This window comes from Sparus aurata, chromosome 17 (genome assembly GCF_900880675.1).
Source record: "Sparus aurata chromosome 17, fSpaAur1.1, whole genome shotgun sequence".
Taxonomy (NCBI): Eukaryota; Metazoa; Chordata; class Actinopteri; order Spariformes; family Sparidae; genus Sparus; species Sparus aurata.
The window spans coordinates 29,071,632-29,094,797 of NC_044203.1; the positions used below are offsets into that span (position 1 = coordinate 29,071,632).

Consider the following 23,166-nt stretch of genomic DNA (forward strand, 5'->3'; position numbering starts at 1 on the left):
CATTCCACTCTTAAGAAATATTCTTTGCTGTGCTCAGGTCTCATGTTGTTCAAGGTTGTGCTGCAGTCTTTTTTTGTTAAGTCTCCTTCCAGTTCTCCTTGTATTGCACTTGATTGTGGATTCCTGCTGTCAAACACAACAGTCTGTAGATCAGATCTCCACAGTGCTCTACATGTTCCATCAATGTGTGAGTTATATCTGGTCTCTACATCAAAGGAGCAGGGGATGGTCACACAGGATCCACTCAGAACCTCTATAGTCTTCGGTATGATGGTCTTGAACTGTCCACACAGGGCAGCTGAAACACAAGACACAAATCTTTGAATATGCTCAAATGAAAACTGCTTCACAGTAATAGAAGGACATTACACTATTTGGTTGCTTTGAAAAATCTCAGCACTGTACCTTTAATCGTGAAATAATCAAAAATCAATATTTTTTATTTTCACATTGTTTTTATTTTTGTTTGGATAAAAATACAAATGTTCTCAGAGAAATGCAGCAGAAGACTTTTTTAGTTCACTCCATCCTTTATCTGCTGTATCATGTATTACAGATCATGTACTCTGGGCTGAATGTCTGATTAACGTGACATATTTATAGTTTTTATAATAAAATGTGAATGAACTTCAACTCACTTTGCAGCAGACAGCCAATGAGAAGGACAGTCAGAGCTGCAGCCATCTCTGTGTGTCAGGAGAGGCAGAAACTCTGGAGAACACACATGGAACAATTCACATCTTTAGTACATTTCATCTTTCATCAACTCAGATTTTTAGAGTTGGATTTGTTGAATACAATATGATTGATTGTGCAGATTTAGACATGTTTTGTGATCCTATATTCCTTTTTTTTTTTTTTTTTTTATCAGTGTCAATGTAGAAAAAGCTCCAAAGAAGACTGTAGAGGATTCTGAGACTCTGAAAGTCAACTGAATCCCAAGATAATTAGATTATTATAAATATTTAACACACTTGGGGAACATATTACAGCTTTTACATCACTTCCTTTAAAAACTTTGACTGAACAATTAAATTAATAACTGCTCTTTTTTTAAATCTTACAAATTGGCCAGACTTTTATGATGTTTTGTTGAGTCACTTTTACTTAACAAACATTGACCGACTGCTTCAATGTTTCTATTCATTGTAAAAAATGTGAAAAAACAAAATTATTTTCTGACACTTTGAATACAGCAGAGCTAAACTGTATGTTGCAGGAAAAAGCAATAAACATATTGCATATTTTCTTTATGTATTTCCAATTTAGTTACAAAGCTATAATTTGTGTAAGGCAACAAATACATCCAAAAATACAGCTTAAACATTTTGGTGTTTCATAGAATTGTTCCACCTTTCGCAAAGTTTCAGTGTTTTTTTTGTCCTTTCTACTTTTCACCCCCTTCCTCCAAAAACTCCACTGGCTTCCTGTCCCACAAAAGATCCAATTCAAAATACTCCTCCTCACTCATCAAGCCCCCCCACACCACGCCAACCTGCTCCACCACCACAACCCGTCTCGTACCCTCCGCTCCTCCGACACAAACTTCCTCCCTCCACCACACAGGACCAACCACCGGACCTGGGGTGACAGAGCCTTCTCAGTAGCTGCTCCTCCCTCTGGAACTCCCTCCCCAAACACATCAGAGACTGTACAGAGCTCACAACCTTCACAACACTCGTCTCTTTTTTTGTTTTTAGTGTGTTGATTTAATTATTGTGCTTTTAAACCTGTAAAGTGTCTATGTGTACCCTGAAAAGTGCTTTATAAATAAATGTATTATTATTATTATTGTTATCATTATTATCATTATTATTATTATTAGTAGTAGTACTTTTGAAATTGTTCATTGACCTGAAGTCAGGTGATTCAATATTTAAGCTTCTAGAATTAAGTTGTATTATCAGCATAAATGTTCATGAGTTGATGTGTCATATAGAAGTTAGGGTGACTTACCTTTTCTTCAGATCTTACAGAACACCATGAAAGATGAACAGAGAAGTGAAGTTCTTTCAGAGTTGTGCGGCTTTTTTCAAACATCCTGCAAACGTTGACTTGAAAATGAGGAAGTCACAGAAGTGTGACATGTGACCCATGTCAGAAAAAAAAGCATTTAAATTGTTTGTTGTAACACCGTGTGACAAAAAATATTTTTAATGCTTTTTTCTAGTCCAACATGTATTTTCATCCTAGTTTTCAGTTTACTGATCACAAAAAGCCTTTTCATCCAAATATTCACCTAAAAGTGTTTGTAGCACCGACCTGATGAGGGGAATTCCTGCAAATGAATTATACATGACAAAACTGTGTAATTAGCCTTTATTGTCAAAGTGATTTACACTGTTGATATAAAAACAATAAAATTGTAATATTATTACTAAGAGACAACAAATTTACCTGCAGTGTTGCAATGTGGTTCTACTGGCTGCTTATTGAAGTGTCCTTGAGCAAAACACTTAACCCCAAAATGCTCTTAATGTTTGTTCCATCGGCGTTTTGACAGTAAATGTGTGAATGTGTGGGTGAATGTGGCAGATGGTTGATGCAAAGTGAATGACTAAAACATAACTGTTAAAGTGTAACTCCAACAACTTTATACATCAAAGTGTGTTCACAGGTCTTGGGGAACACTACTGTACTGTACTATACTGTACTGTAATGTACTGTACTATACTGTACTGTACTGCTGTATGTGTAAAAAGTAGAATAAATTATTTTGTGGCTCCAGAGGAAGCTGCATGTAGTCTGCTAAACTGTTTTGAGTGATGTCACTCAGTGGCTAAATTGCACTGTGGGTAATTTAAGCAGCACTATTTGAAGAGGAAGGAGAATGTGTGAATGTAGAAGGAGATATAGTCAGTTCTGCTGTTCACAATATTTCAATTCCAATTAAGAAGATCAATAGAAAGACGTCTGTCTTCTCATTCAAAATGTATTTTACTTCTCCAGACCAGCAGAGCTTCAAGACCAACAAAAGTGAAAACCTCACTACCTCAAACATTAACATGTGGTGTAATCAAAAACACTACAACAAAGTTCATCACGACAAACTTTTACATGACAGTTTTCATAGAGATTTATTTGATTTATTTACAATTCATTTGAATTACATTTTATTCTTGTAATGTATTGTTCTCAAACCCCCCAGAAAAGAAAAAGAAACAAATGTTCATAAACATTCACAACTAAGTGTGAATTTGAAGCATTTCAAGAGAGAGCAGAGTAACAGAGTATGAAGTATAAAAAAAAACAATAAAACCTTTAGTTAAATTATCTGATAATTATCAGGCTCATTGTCGGAGGAAGCTGACGTGGTCATTTTGGAGTTTGGACGATGACATCATACTCTGGAGACAGCTCTCTACGCTCCAGTGACATGTAGGTTCTGTCCTCTTCTTCTGGCTTCACACTCTTCCTCGCTTTGCTTTAAGGAAAAAAGAGAGACATACGTGTACTCCTTGATTTCTGTCTTCTATAGACCATCCTTCTTTGAATCAGCAAAGCTTTTGACAAAATAAATATAATCTATTGTAACATCATACCGAAGAAACACCGTGTAGATTGTCAACAAGACGTTCACACAGAGAGATACAACAACAACAGCCAAGAGAAGAAGTCCACTGTACGGTCCAAGATACTGTTCAGGACCTGTCAGAAGAAATAACATATCACTCATCAGATCACTGTTGAGGGTTACTTTTATTCAACAGTGGCTCAGTCATCCTGTATGCATAGCCTGAGATACATTTTACATTTATTAGCAAGGCATAAGAAAATAGTATTTAGGGTATGTCTTATTCTAGATTTTAAATAAACATTAAGAGAATATTACAGTGTTTATATGTGAAGTCATAAGCTGAGTGAGTACAATGGAAATACAAGAAATCATAATAGTTTTCAATTAATCAACAGAACTTGTATTGAGCACAAAGACAAACCATGAGGCTTCAGGTTGTAAACGAAAAGTCTCTGAGTAGTTGATCTCAGGGAATTGGAGCTGTTGCAGAGCAAAGTGGAAAGATCCCTCTGTTGTGGCTGACTCACAGTGATGATGCTGCTCAGACCTGAGACATTTAGAGGCTCACTGCTGATTGCAAACCTGTCAGAGTGATTGACAGGTAACCCATCCAAATACCACTGTAGAGCAGGAGGAGGATTCCCCACAGTCTCATAGGAACAGTTGAGCTGGTCTGCAGTTTGAATGCAGTCATATGAGGACAGGATCTGAGGAGCAACTGTGATGAACACAGAGAAGACAGACATGAGTCAGCTAAAGTCATGTTTGACCAGATGTAATGATAGGTACTGTTGAAACGTTGCAAGTGAAGAAAATTAATTGAAACACATTGGGGGCTTTATTATGCTCATTGATCTGTATGAATATATATATTTGTAAATAAAAAAAAAATGATTGCAGCCATTTTAGCCAAGGGTTATGTTACCAGTGGGTCAACTAGTAGCATGTTTACAGTGGGGTTCAAAAGTTTGAGATCACTAGTCAAGACACTTCAAATATGCACTTGTTTTGTATGCAGTAATGTTTTTTTTTATATATGTCTCTTTGTTTAGAACATGTTATTAAAGCATTGATAGGGAATTGGTTAAAAAATGTAAAAAATGTCAGGAGTCGGTGGACAAAGGGAGCTTGGTGTAGTTGTGGTTGTTCTCTTTTTTAATGATATTTTTGGAGATGAATGAGGAAATAAAATATTTGACACACAACTAGAAACTCTGAGCACAGAAAGAAATGACTGTGAGAGCAGATTAACCACAAACGCTGAGCTGGCTGCAGTACTTAGAGCCATTAGCTATGCCAAAGACAAAGAAGATTGCTTTAACATACTAAAGCGAATGCTAATGCTTCTTCCAGTATATATTTCAACATAACAACCATACATCACCCGTTTCTTTTATGCAGTGAAAGAGATTATGGAAAAACTTCCTATAATTCTTTTATTTGTATGTGAGAAATAAAACTTTTTTTTTTTTTTTTTTTTTTTTACATTCTCGGCCAAACTCTCACAAGCTCCTGAAAGTTTGGTATTATCCCTTTACAATGATGCTTACTGTGTTATCTTTTTCATGTTTAAAATAATACTCAGGAACAGAAACAGTGATACAAACAGATGAATGTCAATATTACCCGGAAACAAGCTTAGCAATTTAAGCAGACGAGCAGTCCCCATGAAGAAAGTAGTCCCTGTACACCGTTCAGTTAGTCCCCTTTGAAATTTTAATTTCTGAAACAGCCGAAACAATGTAACTACAGTTAGATTAAGGTGATTTTGTCTTGTATAAATTCTACACATTACAATGCTCTTTTGTACCGTGGTGCAGGAAACAGTGAGCAAATATTATTTATCTGAGACACCAAAGGCCTCAAGCACTTCCAGGTTTATCAAAGTACATAAAAGGCTTTCTTGACTTTTAGTTTGATACCTGGCATTCACCATTTATCTGTAACATGCCATCAGAAAGCAGAGATGCACCGATCGATCGGCAACCGATCGCAATCGGCCGATAATGCCCCTATCGGTTTTGATCGGAGTTCTCAAAATAGATCACATCAGGCCGATCAGATGACGTTGAAGTATAAAGACAGTGCATTAACTGCATGCAGGGAGGGAATTTCATGGCTGCCGTTGCCCCGCGCCACAGTGGCCTCTGTGCCCCTGGCCCGGTCAGCCTAGCAAGCTTGCCCTGAATTACAGCCACCTGAGTGCACAGTAGTCACTCACAGTAACTTCAGTGAGTCCGCGGTTCGCGCAGGTGGAGTCTTACGATGACGATGATCTCACGTGAAAGCCTCTCAAACAGCAGCAGCAACGTCTCAAAACAGAAGAACGAAACTTACAGCACAGCGAGCGAGCGCAGCGTAACGATGATACGTAACTGATTTATGTGGTAGGATTTAGTCCGGTAAAGTTGGAAATGTATTCACAGATTCGAACTTCCCGGATCAATAACTCATAAGTGCAACCTTGTTAAAACACAAACAAAGCTCTTTCCTACCGTAGAGCCGTAGTAAGGTAGACAACGAGCTACAACCGTATTTTCATCTAAACGAGCGTCTGGACATTAACTCTGGTCTGTATGTTCAGCCGTCTGTGAGACGAGGCAGGGACCGTCTACAAAGTGCAACACCGAAAAGAGAAACTACAAAAAATGTAATAACTTCACTATTATTCAGAGTGTAGTGTCACCAAAATCACTCCACACATCAGTGGTCTCCTGCTGGTTATTCTACAATTTTTTGTTTGGAAAAAATGTGCTTTGCCATAATTTTGGGGAATTTCTATTGGGAGAAATATTCAATAACACTAATATTCCGTGTGGTGTCAGAAAACCCACCTCACCCTAACCCTACTTAACAAAAACTACTTTCTAATGTAACTTTAACTTGATTTTGGTATTAAAAAATGTTTTAATAGACAATCCATGTCTTATTATAAATTAGGATGTTATGGTATCAGTCTGAAAGGTAAATCAACACATTTTACTCAGTGGCCTTTGTGCCCTGTCATGTGGCCTTGGTGCCCGTAAAAAAAAAGGGAAGGCCAAATGGATTTGCCCCTAAAATGACAAAATTCCCACCCTGACTGCATGCATTCCCACTAGTAAACTACAGTTACTCTATGTAAGCTGAGTCCAAGTTGTCTCTAAGAGAGTCTCTAGAGTGTGAAATGTTGCACATTGCCTCAGCCTGCAATAAAACGGTGGTCAATTCATGATACTTTCTCATCTCCTGATTTTTATACTTAATAATACAATGTCAATGTTGTGTATAAAGAATCATTAATTAAATATATGAAAGTTACACAAGACAACAATATAGAAACATTTATGGATTTGACGCTGTGATCGGTGATCGGCAATATCAGGATCGGCAGATACTGCTTTTGGTGATCGGTGATCGGCCCCAAAAATCCTGATCGGTGCATCTCTATCAGAAAGTTTGTACTGTAAAAGTAGTAGTGGGAATTTGAATAATAGTCTTGATCAAAACATTTCTTTGAGAGATATGGACAAGAGGGCTTACCGTGCCAGACGAGCTGCTACATGAATGTGTGTGTGATGGTCCACTGATTTGCTACTGTGCTCAGGTCCACCACTTAACCATCACCTAATCCCCTCTGCACCCCCTCTGTTCTATTCAGTCTCAAACAGGAAACTTGCTGAGGTAATTTAAAGCAGCCAGCCTCAACGATGACAGAGACTAAAGGAGAGGCTCTCTTGCCTGTTTCTAAAATCTGGTATACTAAACACTCAACAGTGTGTTGTACACTACTGTGGAAGTAATTCCAAAATAAGTATTAATGAGGTTTTTGGATGAGGTTTCCACTTCCTTATACCTGAGGCATAAACAGACTATGTGAGTTTGTTTCACTTTCCATTGTCTAGCACACTTCGTGATAATAGGGTCCTCTGCTGTAGTTTATAGGCATACTATGTACATACACAAAACAAGCCTTTGTATTGTACAAACAAGCACAGTTTCATAACTAAGAAACAGTGTTCAACTTAGGACAGGCCCGGTGCCTTTTTCAGGATTTTTACCACTGTGACAAGTAAAGGATGCATTAAAAGATGCAAAATCTACATCAAATATACAACTGGAGATTGATGGGAACATTCTGCTGTTGATTTGAAAGAATACATAAATGCAACTCTAGATATAAAGAAGAATTTAGACTGTTGCATTTGAAAAAACAAAAAACATTTTTTATATTGCTGTTTCTTAACATGCCAAAATGTATGCAAAACAGAAGGGTATCTCTCAATTTACACATGCTAAACAATGGTATAATGTCAAAAATATAATACATTATGCACAAAAATATTAAAAAATCCAAAAAACTGTCAAAATTCAAAAAACCCAAATTAACTAAATAAAAAACAAAGGAACATGATTCTGTTCAGTCTAAATTAATGTTTCAAAGCAACAACAGCAACATAAAAAAACAAGAGAGCAAGACATTCCGGAAAAATAATTGGGCACAGCAATATAGTCAGGGTTGGGAGGGTTACTTTAAAGATGTAGTCCGATACAGTTACTAATTACCTGTTAAAAAATGTAGTCAGTAACGTAATCCAAGTACCACCATATTAAAGTAATGTAACTTGATTACTTTAAGTTACTTTTGGATTACCTCAATACAAATGCAAATAAAGACTTCCTCTGAGGAACACATAAAGCAAATTAAACATTTAATTAATTGTAGGGTATGTTAGATTTATTCAGTTTTATTCATTGACTACTAACTATTCAGCTGTATTCAAGAATTACATCACATATTACAATAATAATAATCATAATCATAATAATAATAATGGTAACAATTATTATTAGTGTTATTTTAACTACTAGGCCTATTTCTAGTAATAGCAGTAGTAAAACATCCCCACATATAGGATGTGTGTCACTTAATTGTCCCCCAAAATTACCCATACAATTTCCTAATCATGCTATTTTAATACCTTGTTGTGATCAAAGTGTTAGTGACCCATTTCAGTCACTGCAGGTGTTTCAGGCAATTTTGTAACGTACAAGCCTCACAAGGTGGCAGTAGCTACATTTCAAGTGCCTATGGGGCCCTCGCAAGTCAACGAGTTTTCCACGATGAAGTCCGTGCAAATGTTTCACAATAAAAGCCTACTGAGCTATTTATGCTAGAGCACTTTTAATTTGAGACGGACACAGGAAGTGTTGAGTTTATATTAACAATGTAATGTCTTCATTTGAACAGGGCAAACGGGAGCGAACCAAAACGAGACTTCAAAACTACCAAAAAACCTAAACACGCACCATCCCGGTCACCAGCAGCACCACCCACAGACCCAGTAGTAGTACCTAGTAGCAGCAGCAGCAGTAGCAGTATTAACAATCACAGCCCGAGTCTGGTTAGCAGGCTAATTAATGTTAACTTTAGCCCACAGAATTTCTGTGTAGCTAGCTAACGTTCGCAGTTTCGCTTACCATTAAATGTTTCTTATTGGATGTGGAGTCCTTGGACGTTGACAGTGTGTGCACAGCTGGGAGGCATAGCTTGCACTGTACAGTGATGTTGTTCCCTCTTACTTCTTTAGAAACTAAGTAATGGCGAAATTTCCACGCAGTGAAAGCATTTTTTTCTCTAGCGCTCGAGTCCATAATGAGCCGCCTGGCTTCACTTGAGAGCAGAGCGTCGTTGTGACTTGTCGTGAACTGTAGTAATGTGTGCGCGCGTGCATACGGCATTGCCGCATAGGCAAGTGTTAGATTCATTCATTCATTCACATTCATTCATCATTCATCATCATATATTTTTATTGTAATCCAACTAATAATCCCAATTTTTTCCAGATGTATCTGTAATCTGATTACGTCTTTTTTTATGTAACTGTAACGGAATACAGTTACTGTTTTTTTGTATCCTAATTACGTAACGCCGTTACATGTAGTCCGTTACTCCCCAAGCCTGAATATAGTGACCTGTGATCTATTTGCGTACAACACTCTTCCTTTTGAATTTAACCTGGGCATATTCACATTCCACTGCCTTACTCTCCGGTCTAGGTTCAAATTCATCATATAGATTTCCCATCTCAAGTGCATCACTGACACAATTTTTGCTCATTGCTCCCACTGCACACCTCTCCTCCTCAAGATCGGAGGTACCAGGCTGACCCATGTCCACAGCGTCTTCTTCCTTCTTCTTCTTGCTCTTGGTTTTCCAATTCACAGAAGAGTAAATCACATCACTGCCCCCCCCCCCTCCTTCTTCTCTGAGCTTTCAGCAGCTCCCTCTGCATCGTTTGGCCCAGTGCTGGGCAAGTTGGCGCTGTTTGGCTCGGAGATAACTGCAGGGTCGGCGACTTCCCCCTGCCTCAGCTCTTTGGCGTTGGTATAAATGGCCTCTTCTTCTGCATTGGGTAACTACAATTAAAGAGAAAGTTAGTGGTGCAGGTGATCTGCTAATCAGGTTCGATTACCTAAAGGAGAAAACTCGTACCTCATTTGCCTCTCCACTTGTGAGAGTTTGGCTCTTATGAACGATCTGGTGAGTCCTCTGAGCCCTGAAGAATACAGAAGGAGGATTAAATGTTGCAGTTTAACCTACAAGGATATGTGTGATTCATCTGTTGATTCAACAGGATGACACTATTGATTATAGAAAAAGTCAACAAGGACGTCCACCTAATCATGATGTTGAAATAATATAAAAAATGATGGACATGTTATAGATGAATATTAGCCAAAGATAACACATCAGTTATGGCAGCGCAAATTTACTTAATACAAAGTTTACAAAATAGATTTTATATTCTGTGCATTACTGATTGAATGTTGTAAAATTATTGTTTATTTATATATTATTGTTTGCTTTGCCATATGTTTCCCATGTGTTATCATTAATTATATGTTCATGTAAACTTTACTGTTGCCGCTTTATAAACAATATTTAGTTATATTTACAATAATAATCAACACTAATCCCGCTCTGAATTTATTCTTTTAAAAACTGTTATTATTAAGTAATAAAAGTATGGGTAAGATAAAGATAAAATCTCCTGACAATACAATGCCTGTATCTTAAAGCTCTGAATGTATTTAAAATCACCATATGTGTATTTGCATCCCTGGCATGGTGTCAGTATTTGCACTGAAATGAAAAAAAAAAGGGAAAGTCCAAGTAACTTTTTTTGTCTCAAGGTGTTACCCTACCTGATGACCAATAGCAGACCACATATTACTACAAATAGTAACACAAATGTAGGGATGAACACTGGCAACATCAAGAAGTAGTGTTGTAGTACTCGAGTCCGGTCTTGGACTCGAGACCGGTCTCGAGACCATTTTTGGCTTACTCGGTCTCGTCTCGGTCTCGAAAGCAAAAATACTCGGTCTTGACTCGGTCTCGAAAGCAAAAATACTCGGTCTTGACTCGGTCTCGTCCTTCATTGGAAGGAGGGGGACTCGTAATTTTAGACCGAGACCAAAATCTGAAGGACACACTAAACTCACTATCCATGCGTCCCAGGGACGCACCTCATTTTTCCCATGAAAAACGATACGTTGTGAACATTAAACAACTCGTGTTTAATCACAGTAACTGGCAAAAAAAAACCTTGTCGTTAGCAGACCGGACAAGCGCTGTTTCAACCCTCTGCGCATCTACTCGGCGCAAACGTGATCCCCTGTACAAAGTATCGCGTCACCGCTGATTTCATTTCAACCAGGGACGTCGCACCCGTGGGGGATTTGTGTGTTTTAACACCAACACTTTTCCCGGTGAGAGATTCCAACATCCACACTTTTTCCTGCAGTTTTGCACAAACGCCTTACTGCGGCCGGAGTAACTTTCTCCGGTCGCTCTGTGTCTGCACTCGCTGCAGCTGCCTCCTCTCTCCTGTTGCTGCTTCAAACATGACACCGGCTTTGGGGACTGACCGGCTGATGATTGGCTGTTCTGCCTTAAGTCCCGCCTCTCTTGTTGGGTTAGATTTACTGTTCAGCTCGTGCTGATGAGGCAGGATCTGCCGTAAAATACCAAATAATATCCGGGCGTGAATTTGTCTCAACCACTTAACAGACCAGGCGTTTATTTGGGACAGGTGTTTAATTCCCTCCTCACAAAAATCCGGGATGAAAATGTCACAAACTTCTCGAGCTTCTCTGTGAATTCTCTGGAAACGGAGAGCAACCAAAATGTCTGTAACGTTCTCTGATGATTATAAACGTTGATTACTCCTGATACGTTCAGTATACAGGTCGACACCAAACCACATGATGTGTTTTATAATGTTTTTATGTGTTTACAGCTGCTAATGTATGTAACGCTGTTACTGTGATGACATATGTTAAATATTTATTCTGTCTATAATAACCACATCCTGACATGTAACTGTGATTTTTGATAATCTAAGTACTAATAATAACAATCATGACAAAAAATGAACAAAGACTGCAGATCAAGATAAGAAGCTGCAACTGGCAGTGAGCAGCTCTCTTTTCTGTCAGCAGTGAAGTGATGTACTCCATGACAGAACATTATAGAATATGATAATGTATAAAATAACATTTAATGGTAAAAAAAAAAAAAAAAAAAGTACAGTTGCAGTAGACTTCTATTATAAATATTATATTATATTATAATTAAACGAATCAAGACAGATGTCACATCTACATGTCAGGGTGTGGTTATTATAGACACAGATTTAATATTTAAGTGTCATTTATCATCACCCCCCGACCCAAAATGGTTTTAAAAAAACACCACCACATCCATCCCCCGCACTTTTGAAAAGCTTACTACACCCCTGATTTCAACAATTAAAAATACGAACTTCATAGTAAATAAACCCACATTTCCACTGCTCGATGCTGTGCTCATTCGTGTCGATTATGTTTTAACGGACGTGCTGTAATGAAATAAATAAAACATAATCCTGTGGTGGTGATGAAAACTACATTGAATGGCAGCCGCAATTTTGCCCAAATGGCGTCTGCGCATACATCGCGCTTCCAATGAGATCCAGTTTTTTCTCGAGTAAGCAGGAAAAGGAGAACGCAAAAATGATAAAACCTATTGCAGGTCAGCAGACTATTTGAATTTTAGGAATTTATTTTGGTGCTATTTATGTTGCTAAAAAAATGCTGTTTGATTTGAATGTCATGTGTCCTGCCACTGTGACAGTTGTTTTACAATAAACTTTTCAGATTTGGAATTTTATTTGTTTAATTTCAGATACATTTTGAACATACATGAATATATGCGTTTTTTATAACCATATCATACCACCATCAAAGGAGATTAACACTCAATACAATTTAAGAAATAGAATAATATAAGAAAGAAATACATTTTTTTAACTGGGGAGTCGGGACCCATTGAATTTCCCAGGGACCCAGTCAACTCACCACCTGTGGGTCCCGGGTACTCACTACATTGAAAACCTATCAACATCACTGCAAATATTCGTATTTTAATATTAATTTTTTTTTAAATCATAACATTGGCTGGTGTGAAAATATATTCCATGGTGCTACGCTGCGCAGCAACGATTTTGAAAGATATTGATACAATGTTTGCCCAAACGTCACACAGCAGTTAACTTAAGCTTCTGGAGTGGGTTGAACAGTGAACCAGCAAAGAAAAAAAATCTGCTCTTTTTGATCGGTCTCGATGCGGTCTCGACTCCTTAAAGACTCGGTCTCGACTTGGTCTTGCCACCTCAAAGACTCGGTCTCGACTCGGTCTTGACCCTTTAAAGACTCGGTCTTGACTCGGACTCGGCTGCATTTAAAAACCTATGGTCTCGGTCTCGACTCGGTCTCGACCCTTTAAAGACTCGGTCTTGACTCGAACTCGACATATGCGGTCTCGTTCCCATCACTATCAAGAAGTCTGAAACATACAGTAGACAAAACCAGATTAAGGCTAATGAAGTAACTCAGTGACTCAGTAACTAAATGAGTTGTTACTTCAGGTGAAATCAAACACACAAAAAGGCCTTTTATCAGTTTTATTGTTTTATTATGTAGTTGAATTCATTCACACGTTAATCAATGGTCATTCTTATTAAATTTTGCCTTAGTCATTTTAAAAGTGATGTTCTAAACATGCACATAGGAGATGTTATCAGGAAATGGGTGTTTTAACACCTCCAACAGTCAACAGATATTTACACTAATACAAACACACACACACACACACACACACACACACATCACATGTTGATGCTTTTGAGGACATTACATAGACGGACATTCATTATCTGGAGTCCCTAACCGCTACTTGCCTAACCCCTTACCCCAACTATGACATAACCCCAATCTTAACCACTGACTTACAAATCACCCTCTTCCCACTTTATGTTCTCCCTGAAAGCACACACAGGTTGTAAACACACACCCATACAAAAACACAAATTTGAAATGCCACATGAAGGAAAACACTGTCTTTTCTAGTAGGGTTCTCTCTCACATTCTCTCTCTCTCTCTTTTTCTCTCTCTCTCTCTCTCTCTCTCTTTCTTTCTTTCTCTCTCTCTGCCCCTCTCCTAGCTACTAGCTCACTATGTTCCCCAATCACATACCTGCTTGAATATAAAACTAAGGAAATTCTGCAGTGTGCATTTAGTCATTAGCTTAATAAATTAATGAATGAGTTGAATTTATGTAAGTAAAAGCAGAATTTAAAGAAACTGTCAGATAACGAAGTACATACACAATTAATACATTTAAAACTGACCTTGATGTTCTGCAGATGTTTGAGGCTTCAGGTTGTAGACAAAAAATTTCTGAGTAGTTGATCCCAGGGAGTTGGAGCTGTGGCAGAGCAAAGTGGAAAGATCCCTCTGTTGTGGTTGACTCACAGTGATGATGCTGCTCAGACCTGAGACGTTTAGAGGCTCACTGCTGATTGCAAACATGTCAGAGTGATTGACAGGTAACCCATCCAAATACCACTGTAGAGCAGGAGGAGGATTCCCCACAGTCTCACAGGAACAGTTGAGCTGGTCTGCAGTTTGAATGCAGTCATATGAGGACAGGATCTGTGGAGCAACTGTGATGAACACAGAGAAGACAGACATGAGTCAGCTAAAGTCATGTTTGATCAAGTTTGCAAAAAAAAAAAAAAAAAAAAAAAGTTTTCAGATGTACGGATATAACAAGGTAATTGTTGTGATGTTGCGAGTGAAAAAAACTATTGGGGGCTTTATTATGCTCATTCAGTGATCTGTGTAAATGTATACATTTGTAAATAAATAAATATTTTGCAGCCATGTTAGCCAAAGGTTATGTTACTTTTACCAATGGGTCAAATTGTAACATGTTTATAGTTTATAGGCTCAAAGGTTTGAGATCACTGGTCAAGTTACTACAAGTTTTTTCCATTACAAATGATGATATTACAATTTGAGTAAAGGGACTAAGCTTGATCTCTTTGGGTCCCTCGATCGTGCCTTGGATACAACTGATCGAGTGTCTGTAAAGTGTTTCTGCCCCTTTAGAAATCTTGAGTCTAACCATGATTTGATGCTGAAAAAGCCCCTCTGTGTTTAGAACATTAATTTTACTTCTGAATGTTTCACTTACTTTCTGAATCTTCAAACTTTCTGATTATTTACAGGTAAATTTTTTCAATGGGTTTTGTTATATAGTGACATTGGTCAAAATTCGGCTGTCACTAATTTCTCTGCTAAGATGCTAGACAAACTGCTATCAGTATTTATGTGATGTTGATTGATAATAACATACTGTGTCTGATATGTTCAAATGCCTATGTCATTTTGATGTTGTATAACTACAAGTTTTAGATGTGTGGAAATGTCTCTATTGTGATGAAGCATTTCTGCTACGCATGCAAAAATATGGTCCCACTAACACGGGGCTATAACAAGCACTCAACCCTCCCTGTGTCTCAAAAGCAGTGAGTAACCCGTTAGAGTACTCTAATTACTTTTTTCATGTAACGTGTAACGTAACGCGTTAGTTCCGTGCGCCAAGTGTGTTTGTGTGTGAGTGAGTGTTTTCGAACCCCCGGCAAGATAGCAGAGAGGACAGCTCTTGCATCGTGGAAGTACGCACATTTTTTTCAATTTGCCAGCGAAAAGGACAAGAACAACATAACGGTAAAATGCACACTCTGCGTTGGTGAAAAGCATCTGTCGAACGCAAAAAATTACGACTTCTAGGTGCATTTAAAGGAGGCTGTGTGTTTGTGTCAGTTAAGTTGCAGCATGTGCGAGGCGCTGCAAACGGTTTTTAATTTTTGGTAAGGCATGAGTACTCTAACACGTTACTTTTATTCGTAGGTAACGCTGTAACGTAACTGATTACTTTTAATTGATGGTAACGTTGTAACCTAATTAACTACTTTCCAAAGTAACTATACCCAACACTGCTCAAAAGTCAACTTGATGACAGCATGAGTGTTGAGCAGTTTCAAGCATGGGTCAAGCTTGTGATCCTCACAGCTCTGTGCTCACAGGACCACATTTGTGTTTGCAGAGTGGAAAGGCTCCCTCATGAGGAGGATTTTCCGCTTGCTGATATTGTCCTGTGTGCTTCTATCACGTGCACATGCCTGTTTTTTATGTGCACCAGTTTTGAGTCTAATTAAACGCCATAATCTAGTGAGGTGGAATGCAAAAAATCTCTCTTTTGATTACAACATCGGTTGCCACTGTTCGACATTTTAAAACCGAAATCGTATATCTAAATAATCAAGGACAAGATATTGTGATTTGTGTATCAGTGCTCTGCATACAGTTAGATCTATCAGGGTGTATAGAAAATATATAGGTAAGAAATTTGATACATACATTGAACATCTATTTCACTGATGTTGGATCGTCCAGCTCCTAGAACATTTTCAGCCTTGCAGAAAAAAGGACCACTGACTTTAGAAGCTGTGATGTTTAAAACATGTCCAGTCCCAATCAAAGTCTCTTGGCCTCCGTCAGCTCTGTACCAGGTGTAGTTCTTTACTGCTGGGTTAGCAGCACTACTGCATGTCAGAGTCACAATGCTGTCTTCTGGTACTGGACCAGAGGGACTGACTGACACTGTGGTGTGTTTGGGTGAATCTGAAGAATGAAATTATTCAATCAGGAAAAACAAAAAATATATTGTAAGTGAGCATAGGTCAATATGTACGGGATAATGCCCGACGAGGTGTCCAGAGTTTATGGACACCTCGGAGGACGGTTGCCTCCGCGAAGTCCATTAACTCCTGTTTATGGACACCTCGAAGGGCATTATCCCGCTTATACCATGGTCACTTGCCAAAGAAAAGAAATTCGGACCATTAATTTACATTGTCATGCGTTTTACAATCAAAATATAACGTTTTTCACAAGCCGTAACTTAGTTTCCCTGGTGACGCCTGAGGGTTTGACTTATACCTGGAACAATCATTACTCTCCCGTAAGATTCTTATGCAACGGAGACGTTGTTCACTCCTCAAGTAAATAGGACGGATCATAGATACGACTTGGCAACAGGAGATATTCTAGTCCGCTCAGCGATGAGCCAGAAAGCTAACGTTATGCTACCAAGATTCAAAGTCAATAACATTGAATACGGTTGACAAACAGTAAATATAATTGTACAGTATGCTAGCTAACACGATTAGCTAAATAACCAGTCATGTCATTGTCCCCAAATCAATAGCCAGTGTTGGGAAGATTACTTTGGAAATGTAGTTGGTTACAATTACAAGTTACCCTGTTGAAAATGTAATAGTAGTGTAACTATTTCAATTACTTTCTCAAAGTAATGTAACTAATTACATTTAATAACATTATGATTACTTTTCATAATTTTGAATGAAATCTCTCAACTGCTAACCATTTTCACATTTTAAGACCTATAGTGTTATAAACCTTTCAGTTCAAAGGTTTAACCATATATTATGAGTCTGACCTTAGGCCTGTGCTGCAAAGGAGGCTCACTTCCTCACTAAATGGAGCGACAACGGGCTGATTTCAGCCAAGAGGAGCAGGTTGTTTTAATGGAAAGATTATGAGCGATACAAAAAAGCCTGATCACAGCCTGAAGCTACAGTGTTGCTGCAAATATGACAAGAGGAGGCTGATTTTAATTTCTGACAGCTCTACATTGAGCTGCTTTTAAATATGAAGCTTTAGAGCAACAACAACTGTTGTTTTAAACTGTTTTATATTGTTTTCAGATATTTCACCGATCGCAATTATAAAATGCCAGTATGTGTTTTATTGAAAGCGAGGCTGGTGTGCGTATGAAAATAGGTTACAGTGGGTTTATAGGTGCTGTAGCTACAAGCAAATCTCATGTTGTCTCTGTACAAAGACCTTTTTAAATGTGAGAAAACAGAGTAGGCCTACTCAAGATTTGCGTTTGGGCAACAGGCGGAACAATTAATATATTCATGGCCACATTAAGTTAAAGTATCTGTCCTGCTGCGAGCGCACAACTTCTTTCAGTGGTGACTGACTGTATATAAAAGTAAATAGGCTATAGCCTAACTGCCACCGTACGGTTTGTCGGTTGAGTCGAATGGCACATGACCAGAGAGAGCCAATCACAAGCGTCAGTTTTGGAAGGAGCATGTTGATATGAAAAAAACTAAAAACAAACATGAATCCAGGGGGGCGAAAAACCATTTGATAAATCCGAGCTTTTGCGGCGATTTTTCAAATGTAACTTAAGTTGTAATCATTGACATTTCCAAAAGCAACTGTAATTTAATTACATATTTTCTCCCAGTAATGTAACGGATTACAATTACGTAAATTTTGTAATTAAATTACGTAACGTCGTTACATGTAATTCGTTACTCCCCAACACTGTCAATAGCAAGATTTTCACGAACAAATGACCGGCCGTGTGTAACGCTACTGTGGCCACAGCCTGAGGCAGAGAGCTGAACAGCGAAGGGGATGTGAGATTATCCGCGTATCAGTAAATTTAGAGGGGAAGTGTACTTTCTGCAGCTTGTGTGTTACAGTCGCCACCCTGTGGTGTTCAGAGGATAAGACACTGAAGGACTGAACTCAATGCTGAAAATAAAAGATTCAGATTTGATTCGCCAGCTAGCGCATTAATTTACAGCGGTGAACGGTCAATGTGACTGGAACTACTTAGTAGGTGTCCATATACCAGTGGTTAATGGACACCCTGCAGCCAATCAGAATCGAGTATTCCTCCAGACCATGGTATAAGAAAATTTCATGTCAAGTTTATCCTGTCCAAAATAATTGTACTTAACTAGATTATCTGAAAATATACCTGCACGCTTAAAACTCTTAAAATGGTACAAATACATACTGGAATCACGTTACCTTACATTTGTTTAAACCTTTTTATTGAATCTTATTTAGGACACAGATCTTTAGTTTTGAATCCATAAAGTTTTCACACATGCGTGTCATGGTGACATGCATACAATGTTGTTATGACTGTCGTGACTGTAAATGAGTGAGTTAGACAACTTTTTTAAGCCACTCCTGAGGATGTTCACGAATGTCCTGATTCACTATTGTCCTGATAACAGAAATTTACTACAGACAACTTATTGTCACAGTTTGTTTTTTTTTTAACAAGATTTACAATAAAAGAATATATCACCCTTCCCTATTTATGGGTTTAACTTTATATTGTAATGAAAATAATAGCAGATTATGTCACATTTACATTTGAAGTTGTAATGACCCCTCTTTGTAACTGGTGACCACAGATTGCAAATACTATGTCTAAGTACAAGATGGTAACTAATATTTGCTGTTGGTCACTACTTCTTAATAGGTTAACTAGGAAAGCCAACATTATATAATTGTATCATTATTTGTAAATTAGTGCACTGCTAACAGTGAGACCCATCAGGGTATATAGAACATATAAGTTTGAAATTTGATACATACATTGAACTTCTATTTGTCTGGTGTTGGATCGTCCAGCTCCAAGATCGTTTTCAGCCTTGCAGAAAAAAGGACTGCTGACTTCAGAAGCTGCGATGTCTAAAACATGTCCAGTCCCCATGACAGTCTCCTGGCCTCCGTCAGCTCTGTACCAGGTGTAGCTCCTCACTGCAGGGTTGGCAGCACTGCTGCATATCAGAGTAACTCTGCTGTTCTCTGGTACTGGACCAGAGGGACTGACTGACACTGTGGTGTTTTTTGGTGGATCTGAAAAATGTCAAATTATTTGTATTATTTATAGGTGTAATGTTATCACATATTTGTAATAAAAAAGAATAAAGATTATGCCCCATTTTCTTTCGCTGAAGTCCGATTGCTGACCCCAAGTTAAAAATTGGTAAAAATTGTCTAAATTGTCCAATTTTTTTCTCTTGTGATATGGATCCTTTAAATTTACTTAATTTGTGCTGCTAAAATCTGAATTACAATAGTTATAAACTACAACATCAACAAGCTTTCTTGCTGTTTCTGAACTTCCACCCACCTTTTGGACTGAAACCTATACAAATGTACCTGCTCATTGAAATACATTAACATGATTGCTTATATATAATGTTGGGGAAAATAGTTTAAAAACTAATCTTGCATCTAAAAGGTGTGGTGAGTAAATCATTTTAAATGTAAATCTTCTCTTCTACATTTTCATGTAATGTAAGCGATGGAGGACTGCCAGGACCGGAGTACTTTCAAAAAGCCTCTTGTCTGACCAACAGTCCAAAAACCCAGACATTTAATTTACAATGTTAAAAAGTGAAAAAAGCAGCAAGTCCTCATCTTTTGAAAACAGGGAACAGTGCTTTTTTACAATTTGTCTTAAAAAGCTAAATAGTGCTTAATGACTTATAATTGTTCCCAATTATTCCACTCTTGTTCAACTGGAGCAATATTGGAACAATTGTTTCATCCCTAAATTAGAAATGGTCATGAAAACTAAGAGACAAGAGATCACTTTAGAATTATGAGGAATTTCAGCAGAGGACAAATTAACTCACATGAAATATCAGCTGTCAAACTTGTGCTAACAGATGACTTAGGGCTGCCATCTTTTTTGTTGTAGACTGCAGTACAGGAGATTTCCTTTCCATGATGAATGCGAGAAGCATTGAAGTTCAGAACAGAGGTCTGGACTTTAGTTCTGTCCAGATTCTCCTGCAGTGACTCCTGAATGTGACCCAGGCTGGAGCTCCATGTCAGAGCTGGAGGATGAGACAGACAGGGAGCTGGAGCAGAGCACTTCAAACTCACTGAGGTTCCCTCCTTCACCTTCAGCGTGGACGAAGTCAGAGTCGGTGTGGGTGGAACATCTGGTGGGAAAGTACATTTGGACCAATCGCAAAATAAACAGTAATCATTACTCTTCATCATTATTTTATTTGCAGAAGGCAGTAAATGCAACACAAGGTCACAGCAGTTCTAGAAAGGATCTTATGACTGAAGTGTTGGTAGATGGACTGCAAAACCTACCTGTGACTGAAATGTGCAACTTCTGGTTAAGAAGATTATGTTTGAAGATATTACATTCCACTCTTAAGAAATATTCTTTGCTGTGATCAGGTCTCATGTTGTTCAGGGTTGTGCTGCAGTCTTTTCTTTTTAAGTCTCCTTTCAGTTCTCCTTGTATTGTATTTGATTTTGGATTACTGCTGTCAAACACAACAGTCTGATCAGATTTCCACAGCGCTCTACATGTTTCATCAAGGTGTGAGTTATATGTGTCCTCTACATCAAAGGAGCAGGGGATGGTCACACAGGATCCACTCAGAACTTCTATAGTCTTCGGTATAAAGACCTCAGCCCATCCACACAGGGCAGCTGAAACACAAGACACAAATCTTTGAGTATGTTCAAGTGAATCCTGCTTTACAGTAATAGAAGGACATTTTACCATTTGGTTGCTTTGAAACAATCTCAGCACTGTAACTTTAAACATGAAATAATCCAAAATCAATATTTTTTATTTACACATTGTTTTTGTTTTTGTTTGGATAAAAATACAAATGTTCTCAGAGAAATTTGGCAGGAAACTTTTTTAGTTCACTCCATCCTTTATTTGCTGCAGCATGTATTACAGATCATGTACTCTGGGCTGAATGTCTGATTAACGTGACATATTTATAGTTTTTATAATCGTCAATCCAAATGTGAATGAACTTCAACTCACTTTGCAGCAGACAGCCAATGAGAAGGACAGTCAGAGCTGCAGCCATCTCTGTGTGTCAGGAGAGGCAGAAACTCTGGAGAACACACATGGAACAATTCACATCTTTAGTACATTTCATCTTTCATCAACTCACATTTTTAGAGTTGGATTTGTTGAATACAATATGATTGATTGTGCAGATTGAGAAATGTTTTGTAACCCTATATTCCTTTTTTTTTTTATCAATGTCAATGTAGAAAAGGCTCCAAAGAAGACTGTAGAGGATTCTGAGACTCTGAAAGTCAACTGAATCCCAAGATAATTAAATTATTATACATATTTAACACACTTGGGGGACATATTACAGCTTTTACATCACTTCCTTTAAAAACTTTGACTGAACAATTAAATCAATAACTGCTCTCTTTTTAAATCTTACAAATTGGCCAGACTTTTATGATGTTTTGTCGAGTCACTTTTACTTAACAAACAGTAACCAACTGCTTCAATGTTTCTACTCACTGTAAAAAATGTCAAAAAAAAAACAAACAAATTCTGACACTTTGAACACAGGAGAGCTAAACTGTAAGTTGCAGGCAAAAGCAATCATCATATTGCATATTTCCTTTATGTATTTTCAATTTAGTTACAAAGCTATAATTTGTGTAAGGCAACAAATACACCCAGAAATGACAATGTCCAAAAATACAGCTGAAACATTTTGGTGTTTAATAGAATTTTTCCACCTTTCACAAAGTTTCAGTGTTTTTTTTTTCCTTTCTACTTTTCACCCCCTTCCTCCAAAAACTCCACAGGCTCCCTGTCTCACAACAGATCCAATTCAAAATACTCCTCCTCACTCATCGAGCCTCCCCACACCTCGCCAACCTGCTCCACCACCACAACCCGTCCCTCACCCTCCGCTCCTCCGACACAAACTGCCTCCCTCCACCTCACAGGACCAAGCACCGGACCTGGGGTGTCAGAGCCTTCTCAGTAGCTGCTCCCTCTGGAACTCCCTCCCCAAACACATCAGAGACTGTACAGAGCTCACAACCTTCAAAACACTCACCAAAACTCACCTTTTTAAAACTGCTTTTAATGTATAACTTTTCTCTTTTTGTGTTTTAAGTGTGTTGTTTTAATTATTCTGCTTTTAAACCTGTAAAGTGTATAAATAAATGTATTATTATTATTATTATTATTATTATCATTATTACTTTTGAAATTGTTCATTGACCTGAAGTCAGGTGATTCAATATTTAAGCTTCTAGAATTTTGTTGTATTATCAGCATGAATGTTCATGAGTTGATATAGAAGTCAGATATAGAAGATATAGAAGATATAGAAGTCATATAGAAGTTAGGGTGACTTACCTTTTCTTCAGATCTTACAGTACACCATAAAAGATGAACAGAGAAGTGAAGTTCCTTCAGAGTTGTGTGGCTTTTTCAAACTTCCTGCAAACGTTGACTTGAAAATGAGGAAGTCACAGAAGTGAACATGGGTGTAACAACGAACATTTTAAATTATATTTTTTTTTGTTCAACATGTGTCTTGATCCGAGTTTTCACTTTACTG

At 37.9% G+C, this 23,166-nt stretch overlaps 1 protein-coding gene and 1 long non-coding RNA gene across 2 annotated transcripts; both read right to left on the reverse strand.

The window, feature by feature from the left end:
- Position 1: 1 nt before the first annotated feature.
- Positions 2–1,513, reverse strand: LOC115566919 (uncharacterized). Its single transcript, XR_003981095.1, has 3 exons — positions 1,496–1,513; positions 639–711; positions 2–298 (listed from the first exon to the last, which is right to left on the reverse strand). It is a non-coding gene; the product is annotated as an uncharacterized LOC115566919 (long non-coding RNA).
- A 1,776-nt stretch (positions 1,514–3,289) lies between these two features.
- Positions 3,290–22,490, reverse strand: LOC115567764 (carcinoembryonic antigen-related cell adhesion molecule 5-like). The gene is made up of 11 exons (XM_030394612.1): positions 22,473–22,490; positions 21,606–21,678; positions 20,909–21,256; positions 20,437–20,748; positions 19,388–19,651; positions 14,357–14,547; positions 9,791–9,916; positions 9,545–9,704; positions 3,939–4,235; positions 3,543–3,648; positions 3,290–3,424 (listed from the first exon to the last, which is right to left on the reverse strand). Exons 2-11 carry the CDS (start codon positions 21,649–21,651, stop codon positions 3,316–3,318), a joined length of 1,959 nt encoding a protein of 652 aa, XP_030250472.1. The 5' UTR covers positions 21,652–21,678; positions 22,473–22,490; the 3' UTR covers positions 3,290–3,315.
- Between the last annotated feature and the right edge of the window lie 676 nt (positions 22,491–23,166).